At 46.7% G+C, this 26,598-nt stretch overlaps 1 protein-coding gene across 1 annotated transcript in view; it reads left to right on the forward strand.

The window, feature by feature from the left end:
- Positions 1–26,598, forward strand: part of HCRTR2 (hypocretin receptor 2) — a 103,267-nt gene that overhangs the window by 52,088 nt on the left and 24,581 nt on the right. The window contains exons 3-4 of the mRNA XM_068279364.1: positions 4,567–4,810; positions 18,458–18,573. Coding sequence (XP_068135465.1) covers positions 4,567–4,810; positions 18,458–18,573 — 360 coding nt within the window. The remainder of the gene's footprint in view (positions 1–4,566; positions 4,811–18,457; positions 18,574–26,598) is intronic.

Here is a 26,598-nt window from a genome sequence, read left to right on the forward strand (position 1 = left end):
TTTATACAGTTCTAACTTCTTAGGTAAAAAACAAAAAACTGAAGTCCCAACAAGCTTAAGTAAAAATTTGGTGATAGTTTCCCTGTATAGTGAATGTATTGCCTTATTTTTTTTAAAAAAAATTTAATTTATACACTGATGTTACGCAGGTGACATGGAGTTTATGTGTTAGAACAGCATATATGCTGTTTTGCTATAACCAGGTTATGGGCCTAATGAGAGGTCAGAGTTTATTTATAACTAGATAACAGTGGATGCAAAAGATAAGACATGGGCACTAGACTGAAAACAGATATTTTCAAGGCACCATATGAACTACTTCAATATACACAAGAAAAAAAACATAGCTTGTGTGTACTGAGCTGCATGGAAGAAAAGTAATACAATGTACAGTTTTGCAAGGCATACATCATCCCTGTAGAATAACCTTGTCAATGGGAAATAGGCAGACCCAGCTGCTCTCTGCCCTGCTTGTAGGATGTATCTATGCTTTGACTGTAAATCAGTTAATATTTGCATATGGATTTCCAGAGGCGCTGTGAGATATATTTAGAGGACAATAAAACTGCAGATATATCCTTGTGCATTGTGGAGTCTTCTAGGCAATAGCATTACCCTGTCAGTCCAGACTCATACATTTATATTGTATTTATTTTCCCCCCTCATCATCATTCTTTACTATGTAACTAATCTTATGTTACCTCTGGTGTTTTCTTGAACACTGTAATTGAATAATTCAAAAGGGTCATTTTGGGGATTTGACAGACTAAAAAACGGACTATTACTAATAGCTATCTATGTTCTGTGGAGGAAATGTGTGTTGCCTGGCAAGGGACTATGTGAAAGTACGAAGTGATATCTATGAACTCATAATCACATTTTACTTTTTATTGCAGTTTTAAATAAAACAAATCTATCAAAATCAAACTGACCATGCATGCATTTACAGTGTTGGCAATTAAATAGGACAATTCTTGTTATGAGAAACAATCTTATTTTTTAATGTTTTATAACATTGAGCTTGCTATTCTGAGATTTACAGCATGATGTTGTAGTTTTATTTCTGATTATCTACATCCCGAAGATGCATTAATAACGTAGGTCCATAGACATACTACTGATTTGTTTCTGCTTACATTCCAATCCTGTATGAAATTATTTGGCCAATTAAAATGTAATCTGAAAATAGTCAGCTAAAAGGGAAATAAAGCATGTGAGGTATTCTTTTTGTATGCTTGTGATTGTATGCTTGTGATTTGCCATTTAGGCTGGGTTCACAGTGGACGTAGCATTCCCTGAAACAGCAAGAACACGTTGCAACAAATCAGGAAAGCGGTGCCGCACGTTTTCCATGTATGGAATTGTATACAGTGAAGCTATATGCTTCACTTAAAAGTAAAAGTGTGCTTCAATTAAAAGTATACTTCACTGTTCCTGTTAATGTATGCATTTTGCGCTAACACACTGTATGCAGTGCGTTGGGATGCCGCACACAGTTATACCGCACCTGCCTCACTGTGGACATTGCATAGGTGGTGCAGTGTGGACAACTGCATTACATTAGGGTCATTATATTGCACCGCAACGCACCACTGTGAACTAAAATTACTAAGTACAGATGGGTCTAGTGTTCAGACAGAGATACACTGGATCCATCTTTCATGGATCATACCTAAATATCAGCCACATTTGGAATGGCAGTAAAATGACCTTATTAGCTATCATGATAGTTATTTTCCCATGGTAATATGTGTCAATATATAATTACAAAGCAAGAGTATCATTTAAAAAATGGCATGCTCCCCAGATATTCCAACCACCCTGCTTTACAATGTGTGGGCTGGTCATCAACTGTAAAAGGATAGGTGTTTTTCATTACAAATGCCATTTTGTGTTGAATACTTTGGCAGGCAGAAGCCATATGTTAACTGCCTAATTTCCCTACTGCAGAGGTGTATCTAGAGGGGGGCAGGCATGGCTCGTGCCATGACCGCCACAGCACCATGGGCGCCCTGCCTCCCCTTTCATCCCTCATGCTACACCAACCTACTGAGAGATGCTGCTTGTTACATATACTTGGGGGCTAACTCTAGCAACCTATACTGGGGAGGGGACTCATCTAATTATGCTGGGAGGGCAACCTAAACTTATTGACTACCTATACTGGAAGGGCTACTTTAGGCAACATATACTAGGGGGCAACCTCTGACTATCTGGCTACTTATACTGGGTGGCTAACTCTGGTGACCTATACTGGGGGCTAACTTTTATAATAAATACTGGGGGGGGGAGGGGGCAATTCTCGCTACATATACTGGAGTGGACACCTCTGTTTATCCATATTGGATGGGACACCAATTGCATATGGGGCACAAATGGATATGGGGCGCGATTTCAGCATTTGCCACAGGCAACATATTACCCAGATACGCCCCTGCCCTACTGCTGACTTGATCTGAATACAAGGAACAACGTTTAGTAATCATCCTCAGTTCACCATTACACATCATCATTATTCACTAATGGGGTGCGTACACACATTCAATTTTCATTGGCCAGTGATTAGCCAATTTTACCACCTTCATGTAGTACGAGAGCCAACACATTTTTTTTAACATATTGGGCTTGATTCTCTAAACGGCGTTAACTGTTAGCATGGGAGTGCTAAGCAGTTAACAAGCGAATTGCCGCTCGCGCACCTTTGCACGCACAAATGTCCGCGATCGCGTAATCGCAGGGCTTTGCATGTGCAGAAGTCTGTGAGCGGCACTTCGTGTGTTAACTGCTTAGCACTCCCATGCTAACAGTTAACGCAGTTTAGAGAATCAAGACCATTGTGTATTGAAGCTACCCAATTATTGACCAATCAAAACTGGATGTGTATGCACCATACACACATCCAATTTTGGTTGACCAATTTTACCACCTCCATGTAGTATAAGAACTTACCTACACAACCTGTTCATAGTATTAAAAATCTGTTGGCATTCATACTACATGGAGGTAGTAAAATTGGTCAATAATTGGCCAGTCAAAATTGGATGTGTGTGCCAGTCTTAAGCCTTCATTTCTCTTGCTATTTTTAACTGAATGTGAAATAATAAATCACACCATTTCTGACAACCAAGTGAACAAACCTTTAGTATACATTATATTTTCTCATTCCTTGTGCACTGTTGCTTTTGGATGTGATACAAGTAGTCCTTGGTTAACAAACGAGATAGGTACTGTAGGTTCATTCTTAACCTGAATCCGTTCTTTAGTCAGAACACTGTGCCATCTCTGTCCCCTGTACCTCCTCTATATGCCCCCCGTGCCTCCAGTGACCCCCTCTGTGTCACCTCTGTCCCCCTGTGCCTTCAGTGTCCCCCTCTATGCCACCTCAGTCTCCACTGCGTCCCTTTGCCTCCACTGTGTCTCTCTGCACCACGTCTGCTTCCTGTCCCCCTTTGTGCCTCTTTCTGTCCCCCTTCGTGTCTCCTTCTGTTCTAGTGATGATCGTAATGTGTTAATTTCAGCTTATGGAAAAATTACAAAAAATTTTGAAATTGCGATTATATGTAATTACGATTTAGACATTTAATTGCTTTCATGTAATCCACCCAAAATACTAGATAGCCCCTGCACTAGATCACAGATTTGATTTTAAATGTATAAAATGTGTCTGCAGAACTCGGAACTCGCTATATAGCACAGTGTACTGCAGCAAAATGTCATTTTATCAAGTTTAAAGATACTCTGTAACATCAAAAACATCCCCTGGGGCGTACTCACCTCGGGTGGGTGAAGTCTCCGGATCCTAATGAGGCTTCCCACGCCGTCCTCTGTCCCACGGGGGTCTCGCTGCAGCCCTCCGAACAGCCGGCGACAGACCCGACTGTAAATTCAATATTAACCTTTGCTAGCTCCAGCGGGGGCGCTGTGGCTGCTTTCGGCTCCGAAGTAGACGGAAATACCCGATCTCAGTCGGGTCCGCTCTACTGCACAGGCGCCGGAAACTTGTGCCTGCGCAGTAGAGCAGACCCGACGGCGATCGGGTATTTCCGCCTACTTCGGAGCCAACAGCCGTCAGAGCACCTGCGCAGGAGCCGGGAAGGTAAATATTGATGTCATCTTGCACGGAGGGCTGCAGCGAGACCCCTGAGGGACGGAGGACGGCGTGGGAAACCTCATTAGGATCTGGAGGCTTCCCCCGCCCGAGGTGAGTACCCCCCAGGGGACGTTTTGACGTTACAGATCCTCTTTAAAAACTACAAGGTCTGTTTGAAAAAAAATGTTTGACTTGTTCACCCAGAATCGCAGAATTTGGGCCGTTCATAATGGTGGGTCGCTCATAAGTTGGGCATTTGTAAGTGGGGGACTACCTGTACTTAGAAATGTATAATTTTATGATACAAACATGGATTCCTTAATTGACTTTCATTTTAATATCTTTTATATTTTGAATTAACTTTGTATTATTACCTACTTTTATAATAATTAATTGTGAATATTGGCTTTTTTATTTTGTTATAAATTACTTCTGAATGATGTAATAATAAATTGCACTTTTTTTTTCTTTTTTAGACGGTGTCAGTTTCGGTTTCTGTGTTAACGCTTAGCTGCATTGCTTTGGATAGATGGTATGCAATTTGCCACCCATTAATGTTTAAAAGTACTGCCAAGAGAGCAAGGAACAGCATTATAATTATTTGGATTGTATCCTGCGTTATAATGATTCCTCAGGCAATTGTCATGGAGTGTAACAGTGTGTTTCCTGATTTGGCCAATAAAACTATTTTATTTACCGTCTGTGATGAACGATGGGAAGGTAAGCAAGCCTTTGAGTATTTTCAATATATGGAATAATATGAATTCAGTTATCTGTCAAGTGTTTTGCAAGATGAAGGCCAAGCAAGCAAAATGCACACAATGGGCCTGATGCAGTAAACTGCAGTAATATTGCCGCATGCTTGCTATGGTAACATGCCTTACCAACAAGCATTACTGTTAGTAGCATGTGTTACCGTAGCAACTGTCACGCTAGCTGAATACCGCAGATCGTGCTAGTAGCATAACTTGTGGTATACAGTGTCATTAGTAAGGGTAATATTGCTGTGTATGTGCATGGCAATATTAATGCAGTTTCCTACATCAGGCCTCTTATGTGTACTTTAACCACTTCCTGCAAAGTGGACGATTTAAAACTGTTTTGCAGGAGACATGAATGCAATACACCCACAGGTGGCACGGGGGGCTCGTACGTACACGTGCTTGTATGTATGTGCATATGCATGCAGCCACTTTCCTCCGCCTATGGATGGTCTGGAGTTGGTTAAGCAGGTCTTTGTAATCTTTGTACAGTAGACAAACACTTGAAAAATGTTTAAAGTAACAGAAGATTATGTAAAAGACTGTATTGATCAACAGATATAATAGCTTTGACTTTTATCCTCTGAATGAGAGTCACATAACAGTATTACACCAGCTCTGTTTCCAGCAACAAGAGTTTTGGGAAAAGGTGCAAAGGGAACTACTAAAGGTGTTTGGTATCTTTCTCCTGAAAGAATCATGGCTGTGTTTATTTCCTCTGCTGTAATAATTGTAATGAATCCATTAATATTAATACAAAAGCTATTTTGAGCAATGTCTAAGTACAGCTAAAAGTGTCAATTTAAACTAAGATCATTTAACCACTTGAGGACCACAGTCTTTTCGCCCCTTAAGGCCTTTTTTTCCATTCAGACCACTGCAGCTTTCACGGTTTATTGCTTGGCCATACAACCTACTATCTAAATGAATTTTCCCTCCTTTTCTTGTCACTAAAACAGCTTTCTTTTGCTGCTATTTGATTGCTGCTGCGATTTTTAGTTTTTATTATATTCATCAAAAAAGACATGAATTTTGTCAAAAAAAATGATTTATTTAACTTTCTGTGATAAAATTTGTCAAATAAAGTAAAATTTCTGTATACATTTTTGTCCAAATTTATTGTGCTACATGTCTTTGATTAAAAAAAAAAACATTCAGGGTATATTTATTGGTATGGGTAAAAGTTATAGCGTTTACAAACTATGGTGCAAAAAGTGAATTTTCCCATTTTGAAGCATCTCTGACTTTTCTGAGCACCTGGCAGGTTTCATGAGGTGCTAAAATTCCAGAATACTATAAATACCCCCCAAATGACCCCATTTTGGAAAGAAGACATCCCAAAGTATTCACTGAGAGGCATGGTGAGTTCATAGAAGATTTTATTTTTTTGTCACAAGTTACCGAAAAATGACACTTTGAGACACACAAAAAAAATTCCATTTCTGCAAACTTGTGACAAAAAAAATGAAATCTGCCACGGGATCACCATGCCCCTCTCTGAATACCTTGAAGTGTCTACTATCCAAAATGGGGTCATTTGTGGGGTGTGTTTACTGTCCTGGCATTTTGGGGGGTGCTAAATTGTAAGCACCCCTGTAAAGCCTAAAGGTGCTCATTGGACTTTGGGCCCCTTAGCGCAGTTAGGCTGCAAAAAATGTGGTATTGTCGTACTCAGAAGTAGTATAATGTGTTTTGTGGTGTATTTTTACACATACCCATGCTGGGTGGGAGAAATATCTCTGTAAATGACAATTTTTATATTTTTTTTTTTACACACAATTGTCCATTTACAGAGATATTTCTCCCACCCAGCATGGGTATGTGTAAAAATACACCCCAAAACGCATTATACTACTTCTCCTGAGTACAGCAATACCACATGTGTGGCACTTTTTTGCACCCTAACTGCGCTAAAGGGCCCAAAGTCCAATGAGTACCTTTAGGATTTCACAGGTCATTTTGAGGCATTTGGTTTCAAGACTACTCCTCACGGTTTAGGGCCCCTAAAATGCCAGGGCAGTATAGGAACCTCACAAATGACCCCATTTTAGAAAGAAGACACCCCAAGGTATTCTGTTAAGAGTATGGTGAGTTCATAGAAGATTTTATTTTTTGTCAAAAGTTAGCGGAAATTGATTTTTATTTTTTTTTCACAAAGTGTCATTTTCCACTAACTTGTGACAAAAAAATAAAAACTTCTATGAACTCACCATACTACTAACTGAATCATTTGGGGTGTCTTCTTTCTGAAATGGGGTCACGTGTGGGGTTCCTATACTGCCCTGGCATTTTAGGGGCCCTAAACCGTGATGAGTAGTCTAGATACCAAATGCCTCAAAATGACCTGTGAATAGGACGTTGGGCCCCTTAGCGCACCTAGGCTGCAAAAAAGTGTCACACGTGGTATTGCCGTACTAAGGAGAAGTAGTATAATGTGTCTTGGGGTGTATTTTTACACATACCCATGCTGGGTGGGAGAAATATCTCTGTAAATGGCCAATTTTGTGTAAAAAGAAAAAATCTAAAAATTGTCATTTACAGAGATATTTCTCCCACCCAGCATAGGTATGTGTAAAAATACATCCCAAAACACTTTATACTACTTCTCCTGAGTACGGCGATACCACATGTGACACTTTTTTGCAGCCTAGGTGCGCTAAGGGGCCCAACGTCCTATTCACAGGTCATTTTGAGGCATTTGGTATCTAGACTACTCCTCACGGTTTAGGGCCCCTAAAATGCTAGGGCAGTATAGGAACCCCACCAGTGACCCCATTTTAGAAAGAAGACACCCCAAGATATTCTGTTAGGTGAATGGTGAGTTCATAGAAGATTTTATTTTTTGTCACAAGTTAGTGGAATGTGACACTTTGTGAAAAAAACAATAAAAATCAATTTCTGCTAACATTTGACAGAAAGTAAAATCTTCCATGAACTCGTCATACACCTAACAGAATACCTTGGGGTGTCTCTTTTTCTAAAATGGGGTCACTTGTGGGGTTCCTATACTGCCCTGGAATTTTACGGGCCCAAAACCGTGAGGAGTAGCCTGGAAACCAAATGCCTCAAAATGGCTGTTCAGGGGTATAAGCATCTGCAAATTTTGATGACAGGTGGTCTATGAGGGGGCGAATTTTGTGGAACCGGTAAGCAGGGTGGCCTCTTAGATGACAGGTTGTATTGAGCCTGATCTGATGGATAGGAGTGCTAGGGGCGGTGACAGGAGGTGATTGATGGGTGTCTCAGGGGGTGATTAGAGGGGAAAATAGATGCAATCAGTGCACTAGGGAGGTGATCGGAAGGGGGTCTGAGGGGGATCTGAGGGTTTGGTCGAGTGATCAGAAACCCACACGGGGCAAATTAGGGGCTGATCTGATGGGTAGGTGTGCTAGGGGGTGACAGGTGGTGACAGGAGGTGATTGATGGGTGTCTCAATATGTGATTAGAAGGGGGAATAGATGCAAGCAATGCACTGGCGAGGTGATCAGGGCTGGGGTCTGAGGGCGTTCTGAGGGTGTGGGAGGGTGATTGGGTGCCCTAGGGGCAAATAGGGGTCTGATTTGATGGGTAGCAGTGACAGGGGGTTATTGATGGGTGATTGACGGGTGATTGACGGCTGATTGACAGGTGATTGAAAGGTGATTGATGGGTGATTGACAGGTGATTACAGGGGAGGATAGATGTAAACAGTACACAGGGGGGGAGGTCTGGGGAGGATCTGAGAGTGGGGGGGGGGGGTGATCAGGAGCCCCCGGGGGCAGTGTTAGTGACAGGGGGTGATTGACGGGTGATTGACGGGTGATTAGTGGGGAGAATAGATGTGTACGGTACACAGGGGGGGAGGTCTGGGGGGATCTGAGAGTGTGTGTGTGTGTGGGGGGGGTGATCAGGAGCCCCCAGGGGTCGGGGGGGGGGTCTACGGAGGATCTGAAAGTGTGTGTGTGTGTGTGTGTGTGGGGGGGGGTGATCAGGAGACCCAGGGGGCAGTGTTAGTGACAGGGGGTGATTGACGGGTGATTAGTGGGGAGAATAGATGTATACAGTACACAGGGGGGAAGGTCTGGGGGGATCTGAGAGTGTGGGGGGGGTGATCAGGAGCCCCCGGGGGCAGTGTTAGTGACAGGGGGTGATTGACGGGTGATTAGTGGGGAGAATAGATGTATACAGTACACGGGGGGGGGGGGGTCTGGGGGGGGGGGGGTCTGCGGAGGATCTGAAAGTGTGTGTGTGGGGGGGGGTGATCAGGAGACCCCAGAGGGCAGTGTTAGTGACAGGGGGTGATTGACGGGTGATTGACGGGTGATTGACGGGTGATTAGTGGGGAGAATAGATGTATACAGTACACAGGGGGGAAGGTCTGGGGGGATCTGAGAGTGTGTGTGTGGGGGGGGGGGGTGATCAGGAGCCCCCGGGGGCAGTGTTAGTGACAGGGGGTGGTTGATGGGTGATTGACGGGTGATTAGTGGGGAGAATAGATGTATACAGTACACGGGGGGGGGGGGGGGTCTGGGGGGGGGTCTGCGGAGGATCTGAAAGTGTGTGTGTGGGGGGGTGATCAGGAGACCCCAGGGGGCAGTGTTAGTGACAGGGGGTGATTGACGGGTGATTGACGGGTGATTGACGGGTGATTAGTGGGGAGAATAGATGTATACAGTACACAGGGGGGAAGGTCTGGGGGGATCTGAGAGTGTGTGTGGGGGGGGGGGGGTGATCAGGAGCCCCCGGGGGCAGTGTTAGTGACAGGGGGTGGTTGATGGGTGATTGACGGGTGATTAGTGGGGAGAATAGATGTATACAGTACACGGGGGGGGGGGGGTCTGGGGGGGGTCTGCGGAGGATCTGAAAGTGTGTGTGTAGGGGGGTGATCAGGAGACCCCAGGGGGCAGTGTTAGTGACAGGGGGTGATTGACGGGTGATTGACGGGTGATTGACGGGTGATTAGTGGGGAGAATAGATGTATACAGTACACAGGGGGGGGAGATCTGGGGGGATCTAAGAGTGTGTGGGGGCGTGATCAGGAGCCCCCGGGGGCAGTGTTAGTGACAGGGGGTGATTGATGGGTGATTGACGGGTGATTGACAGGTGATTAGTGGGGAGAATAGATGTATACAGTACACGGGGGGGAGGGGTCTGTGGAGGATCTGAAAGTGTGGGGGGGTGATCAGGAGACCCCAGGGGGCAGTGTTAGTGACAGGGGGTGATTGATGGGTGATTGACAGGTGATTGATGGGTGATTGACTGGTGATTAGTGGGGAGAATAGATGTAAACAGTACACAGGGGGGAGGGGTCTGGGGAGGATCTGAGAGTGTGGGGGGGGGGGTGATCAGGAGCCCCCAGGGGGCAGTGTTAGTGACAGGGGGTGATTGACGGGTGATTGATGGGTGATTGACGGGTGATTGACAGGTGATTGACAGGTGATTGACAGGTGATTGACAGGTGATTGGTGGGGAGAATATATGTATACAGTACACAGGGGGGAGGGTCTGGGGAGGATCTGAGGGTGTGGGGGGTGTGATCAGGGGCCCCCAGGGGCAGTTAGGGACCTAATAAAAAATAGCGCTGACAGATAGTGACAGGGGATGATTGATGGGTGATTAGGGGGGTGATTGGGTGTAAACATGGGTCTGGGGGGTGGGCAGGGGGGGTCTGAGGGGTGCTGTGGTCGATCAGAGGGCAGGGGGGGGGAAATCAGTGTGATTGGGTGCGACATAGGGTGGCTGCAGCCTGCCCTGGTAGTCCCTTGATCACTGGGACCACCAGGGCAGGAGGCAGCCTGTATAATAGGCTTTGTATACATTACAAAGCCTATTATACACTTAGTTACCGGCGATCGTGCAGCTAGTAACCCGCCGGCGCTTGCGATCGGCCGGCGGGTTACAGCACGAGGGGGCGGAGCCTGACTGCTGGCGGCTGATCGCGTCGCGAATGACGCTATCGCCGCATAACCACGCCCGCCGCCGCCGATGGCCTTATTGTGGTCGTTTGGGCGCAGTGGTTAAGACAGAGTGTTTTCTTTTTCATAAGTACACAGGGCTGGATTTCTGGGCAGGCCCCCAAAGCCCGGGACTAGGGTGGGGAAATGCAAAGGGCGCTGCGAGTTGAGAGCTATCCACACTATTCCACATGTCGCCCCAGTCTGTCCAAAGTCACCTCATGTGCTGCACACACTGAAAACTGCTGTGTGTGTGTGCAAGCAAGTGCATTGGGCAGCTGGAAAGTCAGTGAATTGGGGAACTAGGATAGAGAGGGAGCAGAGCAGCATCTATGGTAACAGCAGGCAGCGGCTGCAAGGTCATTGCAGCTTAGCCTGCTCTAACAGCATGTCTCCAGCTCCACCATCTTTACAGACATCTCCCACTCAGCTGTCTTTGCACAGCACAGGAGCCAAAAAGAAAAGGAATACCTGCTGCCTGTGTGTCTTCTGACGATCTCCTGCTTCCGCTCCTCCGCAAGGCACAGGACAGACTCCCCTGTGCCTAGTTAGTTAACCATGCTTTACATATCTCTCTTCCCTCTACTAATTAACAAGTTGTCTCTGCTAAATCAAGTTGCTCAGAAGTCTGGGCATTTTACAGCAGGTCAGATGAGGTCAAAGGTTTTGCATCTGTGCTGCTGGTGCTGACAGTGTTGATAAAGTATGTGGATGAAGAAGAAAGCACAGCCTTTGGTAAGGTGATTTAAAGGTGTGTTTCCCCTGCCTGTGTTGTAAATGAGCATTGCCAAACACAGGATACAGCCAACCTTTAACCTCCTTAGCGGTAACCCCGTGCTGGACATGGGGTAAGCCGCCGGAGGGTGCCGCTCAGGCCCTGCTGGGCCGACTTACATAATTTTTTTCTGCTACACGCAGCTAGCACTTTGCTAGCTGCGTGTGCATAACGATCGCTGCCGCTACCCGCCAATTCGCTGCTATCCACCGCACCGCGCCCCCCCCAGACCCCTTTCGCTGCCTGGCCAATCAGTGCCAGGCAGCGCTGAGGGGTGGATCGGAATACCCGCTGACGTCACGACGTCGGTGACATCATCGCGATCATCGCCATGGCGACGGGGATGCCCATACAGGGAATCCCGTTCAGAACGGCGATCGGAGGGGTGGGAGGGATAGCGAAGGGAGGGGGGAAGCATGTAGCTAGCGCTAGGCTAGCTACATGCTTTAAAAAAAAAATGTTTTAAAGTGCTGGGCTGCCCCCTGGCGGATTTATTGTACCGCCAGGGAGGTTAAAGAAAATCTGGAACAAATGACCACAAGGTTCTATGCTTACCTGGGGCATCGTTTAGCCCCCTAGGTCCCTCTATGTCGGTCTTCTCTGTTCTCCCGCAGTGGGGTGGGCAATCCACCTGGGTTGGGGGCCATGGCACAGTCGTGGTCCCAGCTGTGTGCACCCCTATCAGGATCACATAACCGGAAGTGTTCTGTGCAAATGTAGCTACCATCTATATGAACTGCCTGTGCACAGTTCTCTCCTGGCAACAGGAGCACAATCAGAGGTTGTGCATGGCCAGGACTGTGAATGCCCAGTGGCCTGTGCCATAGCCAAGTGTAGGGGCCTGACAGCAGCAATACTGAAGGAGGTGGGAGGACAGCAAGAGAGTTAACTGACTACAGGGGCTTGGAAGAATCCCCAAGTAAGTATAAGTCCTTGAGGTTATTTTGTCTCAGGTACACTTTAAAGTGTACCTGAGATGGTTTGTTACATTAGCTCCTATTTATACTTACCTGGGGCCTCCTTAAACCCCATGAGCACAGTGGCCTCCCTCGCCGTCCTCTTCAGCCCCTTTGTTCTACTGCTATGCCCCACCGTTCTGCCAGAAATTTGCGGGCTTCTGCGCATTATTTATATATAAAAACTTACCTTAGATATTTTTTATATATAGATAATGCCTTAGTGGGAGACCTCTGTATATTCCTGGAGTTTCCAACATGCAATAATTGTTACCCATTGGGAATCACGAAATGATCTCTCAGGCAACAATATGGGAACTGATGTTGCACAGAGGCATCAGTAGCCTTCAGGCAATCAATGTTTTTGCTATGGAGGGGGGTGGAGGACGAAGACAGAGTACATTCCTGTGTATGCAGCACTGAGGGGGTAGTTAGGATGTTGTTAGTTGGAGGCGGGGGGGTGGTCAGGGAAAGTGGGCCTTGGGTGGTGAAAAGTACAAATCCGGCCCTGTAAGTACATACGTATGGTGTGCAGTACAAGAAATGCTTGACAATGGTGTTCTTACAAATACCGTCTTTCCCCGAAAATAAGACAGTGTCTTATATAAATTTTTGCACCAAAACTTGTGCTAGGGCTTATTTTCAGGGGATGTCTTATATTTCTATGAACACACAAGTTCCTGTGCTGTGTGTCCTCCTGACAGTGGGGACACTGTGACACCTTTTCCTTTGCTGGGTACACCTCCTGTGTGCCTCTTTTTCCCCTTTGTACCTTTACTGCCCCCTGGTGTTCCCCTCTGTACCTGTGTCGCGTGTCCCATGTCTACTTGCCCACAAGACTATGGGCTCCTGTAATAAAATTTCCATATGTTTCCCCCTTACTGCCACTAGGGCTTACTTTCAGTGTAGGGCTTATAATTTGACCATGCTTAAAATTCCTACTAGGGCTTACTTTCAGGTGATGTCTTAATTTCAGCGAAAGAGGGTAGTACTCAAGGGCCTTCATTTACAGTACTTGTTCTCCTCAGTTTTCTCAAAGAAGATCATTTTTCACCTTCTGTTTAAAATAACTTTTCAGCAACTGAAAAAAAGTACCAAAAAGTACAGGTGAAACTCAAAAAATTTGAATATCGTGTAAAAGTCAATTTATTTCAAGGTGAATCTAATATATGAAATAAGAACCCTGTGCAGGTGTTGTGGATTCATTAGCTGAGTCTGACACTTTAAAACTAGAATATTATAATGGTCTGAGAATTTTAAGTTTTTATAACCTGTAAGTCAAAATCATAAAAATTAAAACAAAGGCTTAAATATCTGGCTTTGCATGTAATTAGTCTATTTCATATATTACATCAAACACTGTGAGATATATATGGGTGGGTATGGTCCAAATCAAACAAAAACTGCTCAGACTATTTTTAAGAAAATATCTACAAAAACTTTTATTAATCACTGTATCAAAAACAATTTAAAAATGTGAGCCTCCCGAGCCTCCCCAAAGAAGCACCCACCCCACCTGACAAGCCCTTCCCCTACAGCCTTCAATTACCCTCATCCAATAGCTAGCCCCTACTTGACCTGTAATCAAAAAGATGAAGTGAAGCATGTGCACCTGCCCCACTGCAAAAATTCAAACACCAGTGTATCCGTCTGGGCTCAGACTCCTAATGTCCGGTCATTGGATAATCTCATCTGGTCCTCACATTAATATTAAATCGTGATACCAAAAAAGGGGGGACCAAATCCTCTCGGAAAATATATGAAAGTTCCAATTATGGGACAAGCGGACAGTTCAATAATGATGCAATATCTTCAAATGATGGTAGATTGATTCATATATTCCTAGTGTATAAGCCACAGATAGGGACATTAAGTCAGCAGATGTATAGGCCAGGGTCATCTTATCCAATAGAGAAAGGTAAGGCAAGGAAATCCAACAAGAGTAGTAAGCCACAATAGCATAAGCCTCTGGTTCAAGCAGCAGAGATAGACATCCATGCGTACAGATTCTCCCTCATAGGGTAATGCATGTAATTCTCATTGCCTCAGCACAGTTCAATCAAGTTAATGCAGCACAAGCAATACAGCAAGCAGGCCACCAGCACAGTAGAATCCGTTTGGCAGCAGCAGCAGCACAAAAAGAAGAGAGCAAGCAAGCCTTAAGCAACATGGATTGTTCTTACATATACTGTAGTTCCTCTCTGGGATCAACCAGAAGTTGCCCGCCGGATGGCCCCAATACTCTGTGGCTGGATAATCATTGCAGGCTGGTCTTCGGCTGGGGCTAGTGGATGCTGGATGAGGCTGCCGGGTGAACTAGATGCCCAGATGTACGGCCATTGGCCAGGCAAATCACAGGTGCGTGGTGCGGGGAGGCCGGGACGCAGCACATGCGTCCTCGACGGTTTCGCCGGACTTCCGGCTTCCTCTGGAGGTATGACACTTCCTGTGTCGCCTCCTATTTATTCCCCCCGAGGTCCCGGCAAGGGCAGAGAGGCCAAGCCACGCCCGCCCCCACCGGCGGCCAGTGCCGGGCGGGAGGGCGGAGCCGGCCGACACCACGGGCAGGCACCAATCATCTACCCGAAGCGTCAGCACGGCACCGCCCACCCGCCCGAACACCCGCCGGGCGACGGGGCGGGGCAGGCAGACACCACGCGAAAGTCGCTAAGCAACCAACACGGCGCGTCCGCCAAGCCCCGCCCCCATGCCCAGACATGCCGCCGGAGGGGGCGGGCGAGGACAAGCGCAACACCAGCCCACGCCAGACCAGGAAGGGAAACAGCACAGGGGCGGCATCAGGTAAACAAATCTCAGATCCTCCCAAATGCAGCATATAGAACATTGAATCTCAGGTTTTACAATAACATAGTAACTAAACACATTACATAGTGACAATGGAAAGGGTCCTGTCTATATTGATTCAAATACCCAGGAGCTCAACATAAATCGCGGCTCATATTAACATAAGTCGCGTATTTAAACATTTCTGGTATAAGGGCAAACATCAGCCCATAATATGGCAAATACCTATACAGCGATCACACATCTAGATGTCTGGCGATGTGCGGTAGGAAAACCCCCCATCCACGGGGTCGGCCAAGCATGCCACAGATACCAGATCAGCTATAGATCCCACAAGCCCATCAGAGTGGTAAAAACGAAGCATAACTAGTATGCTCGTTCAGACCAGGGGGCCTGGTAGCCTCCAGTTCGAAAATCCAGCGTGACTCCTTTTGTAATTAGTCTATTTCATATATTAGTTTTTAGTAGTGCTCTTTCGAGTAGCTACGTAACTACTCAAATTCGAAATATAAGTTAACAGCTGTGACCGTGGGAGACAGGGAGTTAAATTACTCATGCATCTGTCGGATCCTATGCAATCCATTTCAGCCCATGTCGCATACCACATCACTCCCAAGCTTCCTCCTTCAGACTTGGAGGAGGAAGCATGGGAGTGTCATGGAATGTGACTTGCGATGCAAATGCAATGCGTATGTTCTGACTGACGCATGGATAAGTTAACTCCTCATCTTCCGTGGTCACAGCTGTTTAATTTACATTTTGATCCTTAGTAGCTATGCACTCATAACTACTCAGAAGAGCATCGCTATTACTAGTTTCACCTTTTAAGTTGAATTGGTGAAATAATTCTTGAATAATCAAATTTTTTGAGTTTCACCTGCAGGTGAAGCAGTGCCGTCAACATTATTCTGAGTATTTTCTAGCTCGGTGGTAGCTTAAAACAATTGATTAGGTGTGAAAATATCACCTAGGTGAAAACTTCAGCTGGCCAAACATCTAGCAATATTGCGGGCCAATCGATGATCCAATTTGATAATTTTATTGAATTGGTTGCAAATAGCTGCAACAACTCGTCCACATAATCAATGATTTGATCGCTTTTGGGTCAAATTCTGTTGGATGCATTGATTAGACAATCGGTTGCACAGCGGTAATGGTGTCTGACATGTAACACTGGGGGTGGCGGAGGTCGCGTCGCCAGGCAGATTGCTGATTGGGATCAGTCTTTAGTGCACAGGCAGGCAACAGATTTCTCTCTGATCAGAAAGAGATCTGTCCCATGGTTGTTGTAGACTGCCCATACTTCATCTGGCGTATGGTCACGTTTAGGATAAAAAGGCAATTGAATAAGAGCCAATGACACAAAGAGGTGTATGCACCAAACTTTGTTATGCAGAATTACAGACATGAAGTATGAGTCGAGCGTAATGCATTGCATGTAATGTATTGCATTCTGTTTTACTCAGACTCACTGCACACCTGCCCCTGAAATTTTAGCGGCGATGTTCAGGTTTTTCATTTGGTATGCTTTTTAAATTGAAACAAGACCTTTAAGTTTTCCGGGAAGCTTGTGTTTTTATATTCTTTTATCCAATGTCTTAATATGTCACCATTTGCTGAGGTGTGATATCTATTTGATTTGCTTTGCAGGTGTCCAGCAATTCTGCCATTCTCTTAAGTATAGTTTAAGAGAAATGTTTGTGTTTCTATACCGCAGTCAATAAAACACCAGGACAGCCAGCAGAAACATTGTGTTTATAGTGCCAAATATTATTTTGTGATGGAGAGCAATTACATCTATCTGCAGAAAAGATTGTTTGAAGCACCCTCCTAGGAAAATGTCAATGCTCTCTCTTGCATGTATGAAAACAGATTCTTACCTGAACTGGAAAAAAACAGCATGGCTTTCTTTATATGGGCCATGCAAAATAAGTATTTTTTTTTTTTAACTCTGAAGCACACACGTAGTCAGAGGGATATAGAGAGACTGATGTATTTATTTCCTTTTAAACAAGGCTTATCAGTCGAGCCGCTGATGGCTCGATTGATAATATCCAACAGGTCCGACAACCCGCCGGATAGATTCCCAGCTCGATCCCCGCTGGCGGACAATAGCGGGGAATCGAGCGGAAGAAAAGCAAGCGCCCGCGGGGACGAGCGGGAATCGATCCGGACGGCGGCAGGGGGCGCGCGGGGGTCGATCCGGCAGCTAATCGAGCCACCGGGTCGGCCCGTGTATTCCCAGCATTACGGTCAGATGAAACAAAAATTAAATTGTTTGGTAACAATGATGTTTCCTTCATTTGGCGTAAAAAAGGAGAAGCCTTCAACCCAAAGAACACCATCCCCACTGTCAAACATGGTGGTGGGAACCTAATGCTTTGGGGGTATTTTTCAGCCAATGGACCAGGGAACCTAATCACAGTAAATGGCTCCATGAAGAAGAGCAATACATTAAGGTTTTCAATGACAACATCAGGGAGTCTGTAGAGAAACTTAGCCTTGGGCACCAGTGCACATTTCAGCATGACAATTGACCCAAAACACACAGCAAGATTTGGAGCTCAGTGCTGAAGATGAATGGGCTAAAATACCCATGGAGACATGCAAAAAAGCTGGTCTGCAATTATAGGAAGTGTTTGATTGCTGTAATAGTCACTCAAGGCTTTTCTATTGAATATTGAGAAGGGTATGAATCATTTGGACTGGACACTTTTTTCTCAAATGTAAATAAAAGCTGAGAAATGTTTTTTTCCCACAATATTGCCTCTTGTACATCGTCTTATTATCTTTTGGGAGACACCTATGTCATTTCCCATCAAAAAATTACTAGCTGGTTGAATAAAAGTAACTCTAATTTAAAATTTGCCAGGGGTATGAATAATTATGGGCAGCACTGTGTAACACATGACTCAACTTACAAATAAATTTAACTTACAAACAAACTCCCAGGATGTAACCTGTTTGTAAGTAGGAGACTGTCTGTATTGTGTTAGAGATTATTGAATTAGACATTGAATAGAAATAACATTTATCAATTATACTTTTTATTGTGACTGTTAGACAACTAAAATGTGCATATAATGTAGTTTGTCTTCCATACAGTTATTTATGTTTTACTTGGTTTTTTACCTCAGGTGACATTTACTCCAAAGTATATCACATCTGTTTCTTCTTTATAACGTATATGGTTCCGTTATGCCTGATGATTCTGGCATATCTGCAAATTTTTCGAAAACTGTGGTGTCGGCAGGTAATATTCTGTTTTATTTGTCTTTGTGGTATAGATGCTGTTGGAGATCTAATGGGCTTTTGCCAATTATAGAAAAGAGGCGAGCATACAAGACTTTTTTTGCACCTGCCAAGGAAAATAAATGCATGCAAGATAATTAATAGGTTGTGCATAAAAACCTCCTAACAAGTATATTAAAGCATGTTTCAGCTGCTACATTATGCGTCCATTGTGGAAAAAATCTGTTGATTGGGGAAATCTGTTGGGAGCCAGCGTTATGCAGCAATGACATTGGCTGGCCACCACCTGGTTTCAGCACAGCTTAGCTCCCATTCATTTGTATTAGGATGAATGAGCATCCCAACACAGGTAAATGGGAGCCAGACCACAGTGTTAGCAAAAGAGAAACAGCTGTCCCTGCTACAGACCACTAGTTACTGACAGGCTTCAGCAGTATTTCAGGCTCTGCAAAACATTTTTTTTTTTGTTAAAGCAGACCTGTACTCAGAATGTCCTCTCTGCTCTAAAAGATACACATCAACTTAATAACCTTTAAACAGAAAAAAAATGTCTTTGCTTCAGCTGATACAAATCCTAAAATACATCTGCACTGTTCCTACTTCCTGATTCATGGAGGCAGACATATTGTTAACATCCTGTGCTTTCAAACAGGCTTATCTGCCATCTCTGCCATGTCAGTCATGTGACACAGGGGAGAGATCAAATTAACACTTGTGATTAGACACAAATGAGGGTGAATTAAACAGGCTAAACTCTAAACACATGCAGGGTGCATTTCTCTATGCTTTCCTTCTGTCCTGTGCAAGAGTTCAGGTCCACTTTAACTTTAAGAGATTGACTTAACAGATAAGACCAGCATTGCTATCTATGCATACAACAGTTTATATGCATAGTTTATAGGGTATTCATCAAGCCAATTACTTTTTTTGGTTTTGTTTTAATACTCTAATTCCCTATAAACTAAACAAGCTTCACCCACAGCTTCTCCAGAGTGCCTTGGCACTCTGAGCCTTAGTAGCAAGGCATTATGGGAGCTCAGTCTGGCCAGGAGGAGGAGATTACTAGCCAGAGATTTCAGAGGCAGAGGTGAGGAGGGAGGAGGAGAGGGGAGGGAAGTTTTCACAGGCTGGGGGCTGGAGATGCAGATCAGCTTGCCTGTGTGTAATGTGACAAGCAGAAAATGGCCGCTCTCATTGTATCACAGGAATAAATAACCATAAACTGTTGAAGCTGTTTGCAGATAGATTCTCTGTGTAAACTATCTAAACTTTAGCTAAGATATGTAGACAAGTTACTTGTTATAGTTTATTTTTTTTTATCTCGGATCTGCTTTAAGTCTATTTGCTTAAGGCTCTTTATGGAAGCAGCAAACTTAATTTTGTACACAACATGAGTTGTGCTATTGGCATAATGTGAATATTCCCTAATGCTACTTTCTCCTTTCCTAGACAAACAGCTGCTGCACAGGAAGTTAAAGGATGCAGTCTTTAATGTATTTTTATAAGATATACGGTTATTTACTGCTGGGCAACACCATTAGAGATGGCCTGAACCTCCAATTTTAGGTTCGCGAACCTACCGCGAAAGTTCGGTTCGCGAAAACTTTCGCGAACTGCAATAGACTTCAATAGGGAGGCGAACTTTGAAAACTAGAAAAATTTATGTTGGCCACAAAAGTGATGGAAAAGATGTTTCAAGGGGTCTAACACCTGGAGGGGGGCATGGCAGAGTGGGATACACGCCAAAAGTCCCGGGAAAAATACGGATTGGATGCAAAGCAGCGTTTTAAGTAGAGAAATCACATTGAATGCTAAATTGCAGGCCTAAAGTGCTTTAAAACATCTTGCATGCGTATACAGTACGTAAATCAGGTAGTGGCACACCAAACTCACTGTGTAACGCACTGCAAACAGCTGTTTGCGTAGTGACGGCTGTGCTGGACTGGTGCGCGCCATGGCCAGAGTGCAAGCCGTGGCGGTTTTCAAGCCCATATGGTTGCCGGGCTGTGGTAGCTCAATGATAGAACAACAGTGACTATCCAGCTGATCAAATTTGGTCTATCCACAATGAAGCAACAACCTTATTATCTTTGGTGTGCCATCCCCTGAGACACTCATATAGCCGGTGGTCATTGCTTCATTGTGGTACGCAAGTCCCTTCACCTCGGCAAGGTGATGATCACGAAGGGGAATGGGCACATGTATATGCCTTTTGTTTTGTTGTTGCAGATGCAGTGCAGCCAGAAAAATTAGGCAGGCATGTACACGTACCAGAAAAAGTATTATAGCGGCCACTGCTAGCAGCGGCCTTAAAAATTCAGGAATCCGCCTGGAGTCCTGGACCCTGCTGGTGGTGGCGGAGAAGGCAGTCAAGCAGCCTGCGGGCAGAGATGCTGTGTGGGGAGTGACTTAGTCTTGGGGCAGGCAGTCACACGGCATGCAGGCAGAGATGCTGTGTGTGGGGACTGACTTAGTCTTCAGGCAGGCCTGACCGTGCTTTGCAGACCGCGTGGTCAGATGGTCCCTTAACCCAACGCTGTGTGCCAGTTTTGGGGCAGGCAGCCAGTCACACGGCGTGCAGGCAGTGATGCTGTGTGTGGGGACTGACTTACTCTTCGGGCGAGCAGTAGCCCTTCGGGATCCATGCCTCATTCATTTTGATAAAGGTGAGGTACTGAACACTTTTGTGACTTAGACGACTTCTCTTCTCAGTGACAATGCCTCCAGCTGTGCTGAAGGTCCTTTCTGACAGGACACTTGAGGCAGGGCAAGACAGAAGTTGGATGGCAAATTGGGACAGCTCTGGCCACAGGTCAAGCCTGCACACCCAGTAGTCCAAGGGTTCATCGCTACTCACAGTGTCTACATCCAGACTTAAGGCCAGGTAGTCGGCTGCCTGCCGGTCCAGGCGTTGGTGGAGGGTGGATCCGGAAGTGCTAAGGTGAGGCATTGGACTAAAGAATGTCCGCATGTCCGACATCACCATGAGATTGCCGGAGCATCCTGTCCTTGCCTGCGTGGACATGTGAGAAGGATTACTGGCAGTGGTACCTTTATAGCGTTGTGCTGTGACATCACCCTTAAACGCATTGTAAAGCATAGTTGCCAGCTTGTTTTGCATGTGCTGCATCCTTTTTGCCTTCTGGTGAATTGGTAACATGTCTGCCACTTTGTGCCTATACCGAGGGTCTAGTAGCGTTGCCACCCAGTACATCTCATTCCCCTTGAGTTTTTTTATACGGGGGTCCCTCAACAGGCTGGACAGCATGAAAGACGCCATCTGCACAAAGTTGGATGCAGATGTCCTATCCATCTCTTCTTGCTCTTCCTCAGTGACGTCAGGTAAGTCCTCCTCCTCCCCCTAGCCACGAACAATACCACGGGAACCTCGAACAGCACAAGCCCCCTGCGACGCCTGCTGCGGTTGTTCTTCTTCTGCCGCCTCCTCCTCCTCCAAAGAAATACCTTCCTCATCATCCGAGTCTGACTCCTCTTCCCCACATGACTCTTCCTCCTCCTCCTCCCTCCTCTGTGCTGCCGCAGGTGTTGAGGAAACATCTGATTCTGATGAAAATTGCTCCCATGACTGTTCCTGCCGTAACTGTTCCTCTTCACGCTCCTCCACAGCTTGATCCACCACTCTACGCATGGCACTCTCCAGGAAGTAAGCGTACGGGATCAATTTGCTGATGGTGCTTTCACTGCGACTCACCAGGTTGGTCACCTCCTCAAACGGCCGCATGAGCCTGCATGCATTTTGCATCAGTGTCCAGTTGTTGGGCCAGAACATCCCCATCTCCCCAGATTGTGTCCTTTTACTGTTCTAGCAGGCGAGAGAACATGACCAGGGTCGAATTCCAGCGAGTCGGGCTATCACACATCAAGCGTCTCACCGGCAAGTTGTTTCTCCACTGAATGTCCGCAAAGCGTGCCATGGCCGTGTAAGACCGCCTGAAATGCCCACACAACTTCCTGGCCTGCTTCAGGACGTTCCCTAAGCCTGGGTACTTTGACACAAATCTTTGAATGACTAGATTGAGCACATGTGCCATGCAGGGTACATGTGTCAGCTTTCCCAAATTCAAAGCGGAAAGGAGATTGCTGCCATTGTCACACACCACGTTGCCATCTCCAGCTGGTGCGGGGTCAGCCATTGATCCACCTGTTTGTTAAGAGCAGGCAGAAGAGCTGGTCCAGTGTGACTCTCCGCTTTGAGGCAAAACATGACTAAGATGGCGTGACACCGTCGTACCTGGCATGCAGCATAGGCCCTGGGGAGATGGGGCTGTGTAGCTGGAGAGGAGATCGCAGCACCAGTAGAGTTGAACTGCCACTTAGCCAAGGAGGAGGAGGAAGATGACAGTGAAGAAGATATAGCAGAGGAGGTGGCAGTAGGCCTGCCTGCAAGCCGTGGAGGTGTCACAAGTGGGTCCGCTGCACAGCCACATATTCCCTGCTTGCCATCGGTCACCAGGTTGACCCAATGGGCTGTGTAAGTAATGTAGCGGCCCTGACCATGCTTGGCAGACCATGCATCCGTGGTCAGGTAGACCCTTGACCCAACGCTGTGTGCCAGAGATGACACCGCTTGCCTCTCCACTTTACGGTACAGTTTGGGTATCTCCTTTTTAGATAAATAATTGCGGCCTGGTATCTTCCACTGCGGTGTCCCAATGGCCACAAATGTATGGAAGGCCTCAGAGTCCAACAGCTTGTATGGTAACAGCTGGCGAGCTAACAGTTCCGCCACGCCAGCTGTCAGACGCCGGGCAAGGGGGTGACTGGCAGAAATTGGCTTCTTCCGCTCAAAGATTTCCTTCATGGACACCTGGCTGCTGTGGGCAGAGGAGCAGGAACCGCTCAAGGGCAGAGGTGGAGTGGAGGAGGGTGGCTGTGAAGGTGCAAGGGAGAAAGCGGCTAAAGATGCTGCACCTGAAGGAGGAAGAGGAGAAGGAGGGTGGCTTTCCTTTTGTGTGCTGCTTTTGCACAGGTGCTCTTCTTATTGCAGTTTGTGCCTTTTCTCCATGTGACTTCGTAAGGCACTTGTCCCTACGTGAGTGTTGGCCTTTCCACGGCTCAATTTTTGGAAGCAGAGAGAACAGATGGCTTTACTCCGATCTGAGGCAAACACATTAAAACATTTCCAAACTGCTGAGCCCCCCTGGGGTGATGGCACTATGGTGGCATCAGCAGCTGACGTTGAAGGGCATGTTGGCTGGCTGTACATAGGTGGCGATACATGGCGCCGGACACTGCCACCAGCTGTTTCTGACGACGAGCTTCCCCTGCTTCTTTCAGGAACTCAACTCCACTCCTCTCTGACTCCCCCTCTGAACTGTCCCCCTGTTCATCTCCTCTATTGGGAACATACGGGGGATCCGGATCATCGTCATCATCATAATCATCCTGCCCAGCTTCGCTTGCCTCAGACACCTCATATACTGCACCAACCCCAGGTACTTCATCATCTTCACACGTTACGTCCATAATGTCGCCGCCTAACTCAGACATATGAGGTGGTGTAACTTGCTTAGCGCCTTCATCTGGTTGTAACAATAATGGCTGTGAATCAGTTAATTCTCCACCAATTAACTCCTGCAAAGTGTCAAATGCAATGGATGTGGTGCTTGTAGTAGCGCTGGTGGCTGCGGAAGATGAGGTGTTCTGTGTTAAATAGTCAACCACGTCCTGACAATCTTGGGAGTTGATGCGATGTGCCTTCTTCTGAGCACTGTACTTTGGGCCAGGGCCGCACAAAATCACATCAACACGACCTCGCACAGACCTGCCGGGTGGCCTTCCTCTGGGTTTGCCTCTACCTCCGCCTGTTTTGTCCGTTGTGTCCATATCGGGGGGGATGAAGTGAAAGGTATGCACTGACTTGACTAATACAATGTGCAGTCACACAGGTGCAGTTAACAGGTATGCACGGAGTGGTATATCACACTGTGTGCACTCACGTAGGTAGGTGGGTGCACTGAGCACAACAGGTAGGTATATGCAGTGATTAGGTGGGTGCACTGTGAACAACAGGTAGGTAGGTATATGCAGTAATGGGTATTACAATGTGCACCTGTCACACACAGACAGGTAGTGGACAGGCACAGTGACACTGCATGCGCTCACGTAGGTAGGTGGGTGCACAGTGAACAACAGGTAGGTATATGCAGTGATGGGTATTACAATGTGCACCTGTCACACACACAGGTAGTCACTGAATGTGCTGGGCCTGGCAGTGGCACACACACAGTATGAATTAGCAACAGGGCCGGCCTTTGACCTGAGCGACCGGTGCGATCGCTCAGGGCGCCGGCTTCCAGGGGGCGCTCGTGCCACCTGACCTGGCCGCAACTGCAGGGCCCCGGCTGGGTCCGTCTCGCTCCGCCCCCTGGTGCGCTGCTGGGGGTGATGGGGCAAACATGCCCGTGTGGCCGCCGTGATGGAGGGGGGAGCCGCGGGGAGGGCAGCCCGACCTCTCCCTCCCTTCCTCTCCGGGCACCCTCCGTGCTCCCCCCCCCTCCAATCCGATGCAGACTGCTAAGGGAACAACTCACCTTCCTGGTTCCGATCGCCGGCTCCTCTCACTTGCTGCTGGTCACCTCTTGTACATAGCCGCTGATGCACAATAAACTTCCTGCTTAACAGGAAGTTTATTGTGCATCAGCGGCTATGTAGAAGAGGCGACCAGCAGCAAGTGAGAGGAGCCGGCGATCGGAACCAGGAAGGTGAGTTGTTCCCTTAGCAGTCTGCATCGGATCGGAGGGGGGGAGCACGGAGGGTGCCCGGAGAGGAAGGGAGGGAGAGGTCGGGCTGCCCTCCCCGCGGCTCCCCCCTCCTCTATGGGGGGGGGGGGGGTACCTACCTACCTACCTACCTACCTAGGGGGGGGGGGTGTTACCTACCTACCTACCTAATCTATACTGGGGGGCAGCTACCTATCTAATCTATACTGGGGGCACCTACCTATCTAATCTACACTGGGGGCACCTACCTATCTAGCCAATACTGGGGGCACCTACCTATCTAACCTATACTGGGGGTAGCTACCTATCTAATCTATACTGGAGGCACCTACCTGTCTAGCCAATACTGGGGGAACCTACCTATCTAACCTATACTGGGGGGCAGCTACCTATCTAATCTACACTGGGGGCACCTACCTATCTAGCCAATACTGGGGGCACCTACCTATCTAACCTATACTGGGGGCAGCTACCGATCTAACCTATACTGGGGGCAGCTACCGATCTAACCTATACTGGGGGCAGCTACCTATCTAACCGATACTGGGGGCAGCTACCTATCTAACCGATACTGGGGGCACCTACCTATCTAATCTATACTGGGGGCAGCTACCTATCTAACCTATACTGGGGGTAGCTACCTATCTAACCTATACTTGGGGCACTTACCTATCTAATCTATACTGGGGGCAGCTACCTATCTAATCTATACTGGGGGCACCTACCTATCTAATCTACACTGGGGGCACCTACCTATCTAGCCAATACTGGGGGCACCTACCTATCTAACCTATACTGGGGGTAGCTACCTATCTAATCTATACTGGAGGCACCTACCTGTCTAGCCAATACTGGGGGAACCTACCTATCTAACCTATACTGGGGGGCAGCTACCTATCTAATCTACACTGGGGGCACCTACCTATCTAGCCAATACTGGGGGCACCTACCTATCTAACCTATACTGGGGGCAGCTACCGATCTAACCTATACTGGGGGCAGCTACCGATCTAACCTATACTGGGGGCAGCTACCTATCTAACCGATACTGGGGGCACCTACCTATCTAATCTATACTGGGGGCAGCTACCTATCTAACCTATACTGGGGGTAGCTACCTATCTAACCTATACTTGGGGCACCTACCTATCTAATCTATACTGGGGGCAGCTACCTATCTAACCTATACTGGGGGCACCTACCTATCTAACCTATACTGGGGGCACCTACCTATCTAATCTATACTGGGGGCAGCTACCTATCTATCCTATACTGGGGGTAGC

The sequence above is a fragment of the Hyperolius riggenbachi genome, chromosome 4, assembly GCF_040937935.1.
Source record: "Hyperolius riggenbachi isolate aHypRig1 chromosome 4, aHypRig1.pri, whole genome shotgun sequence".
Taxonomy (NCBI): Eukaryota; Metazoa; Chordata; class Amphibia; order Anura; family Hyperoliidae; genus Hyperolius; species Hyperolius riggenbachi.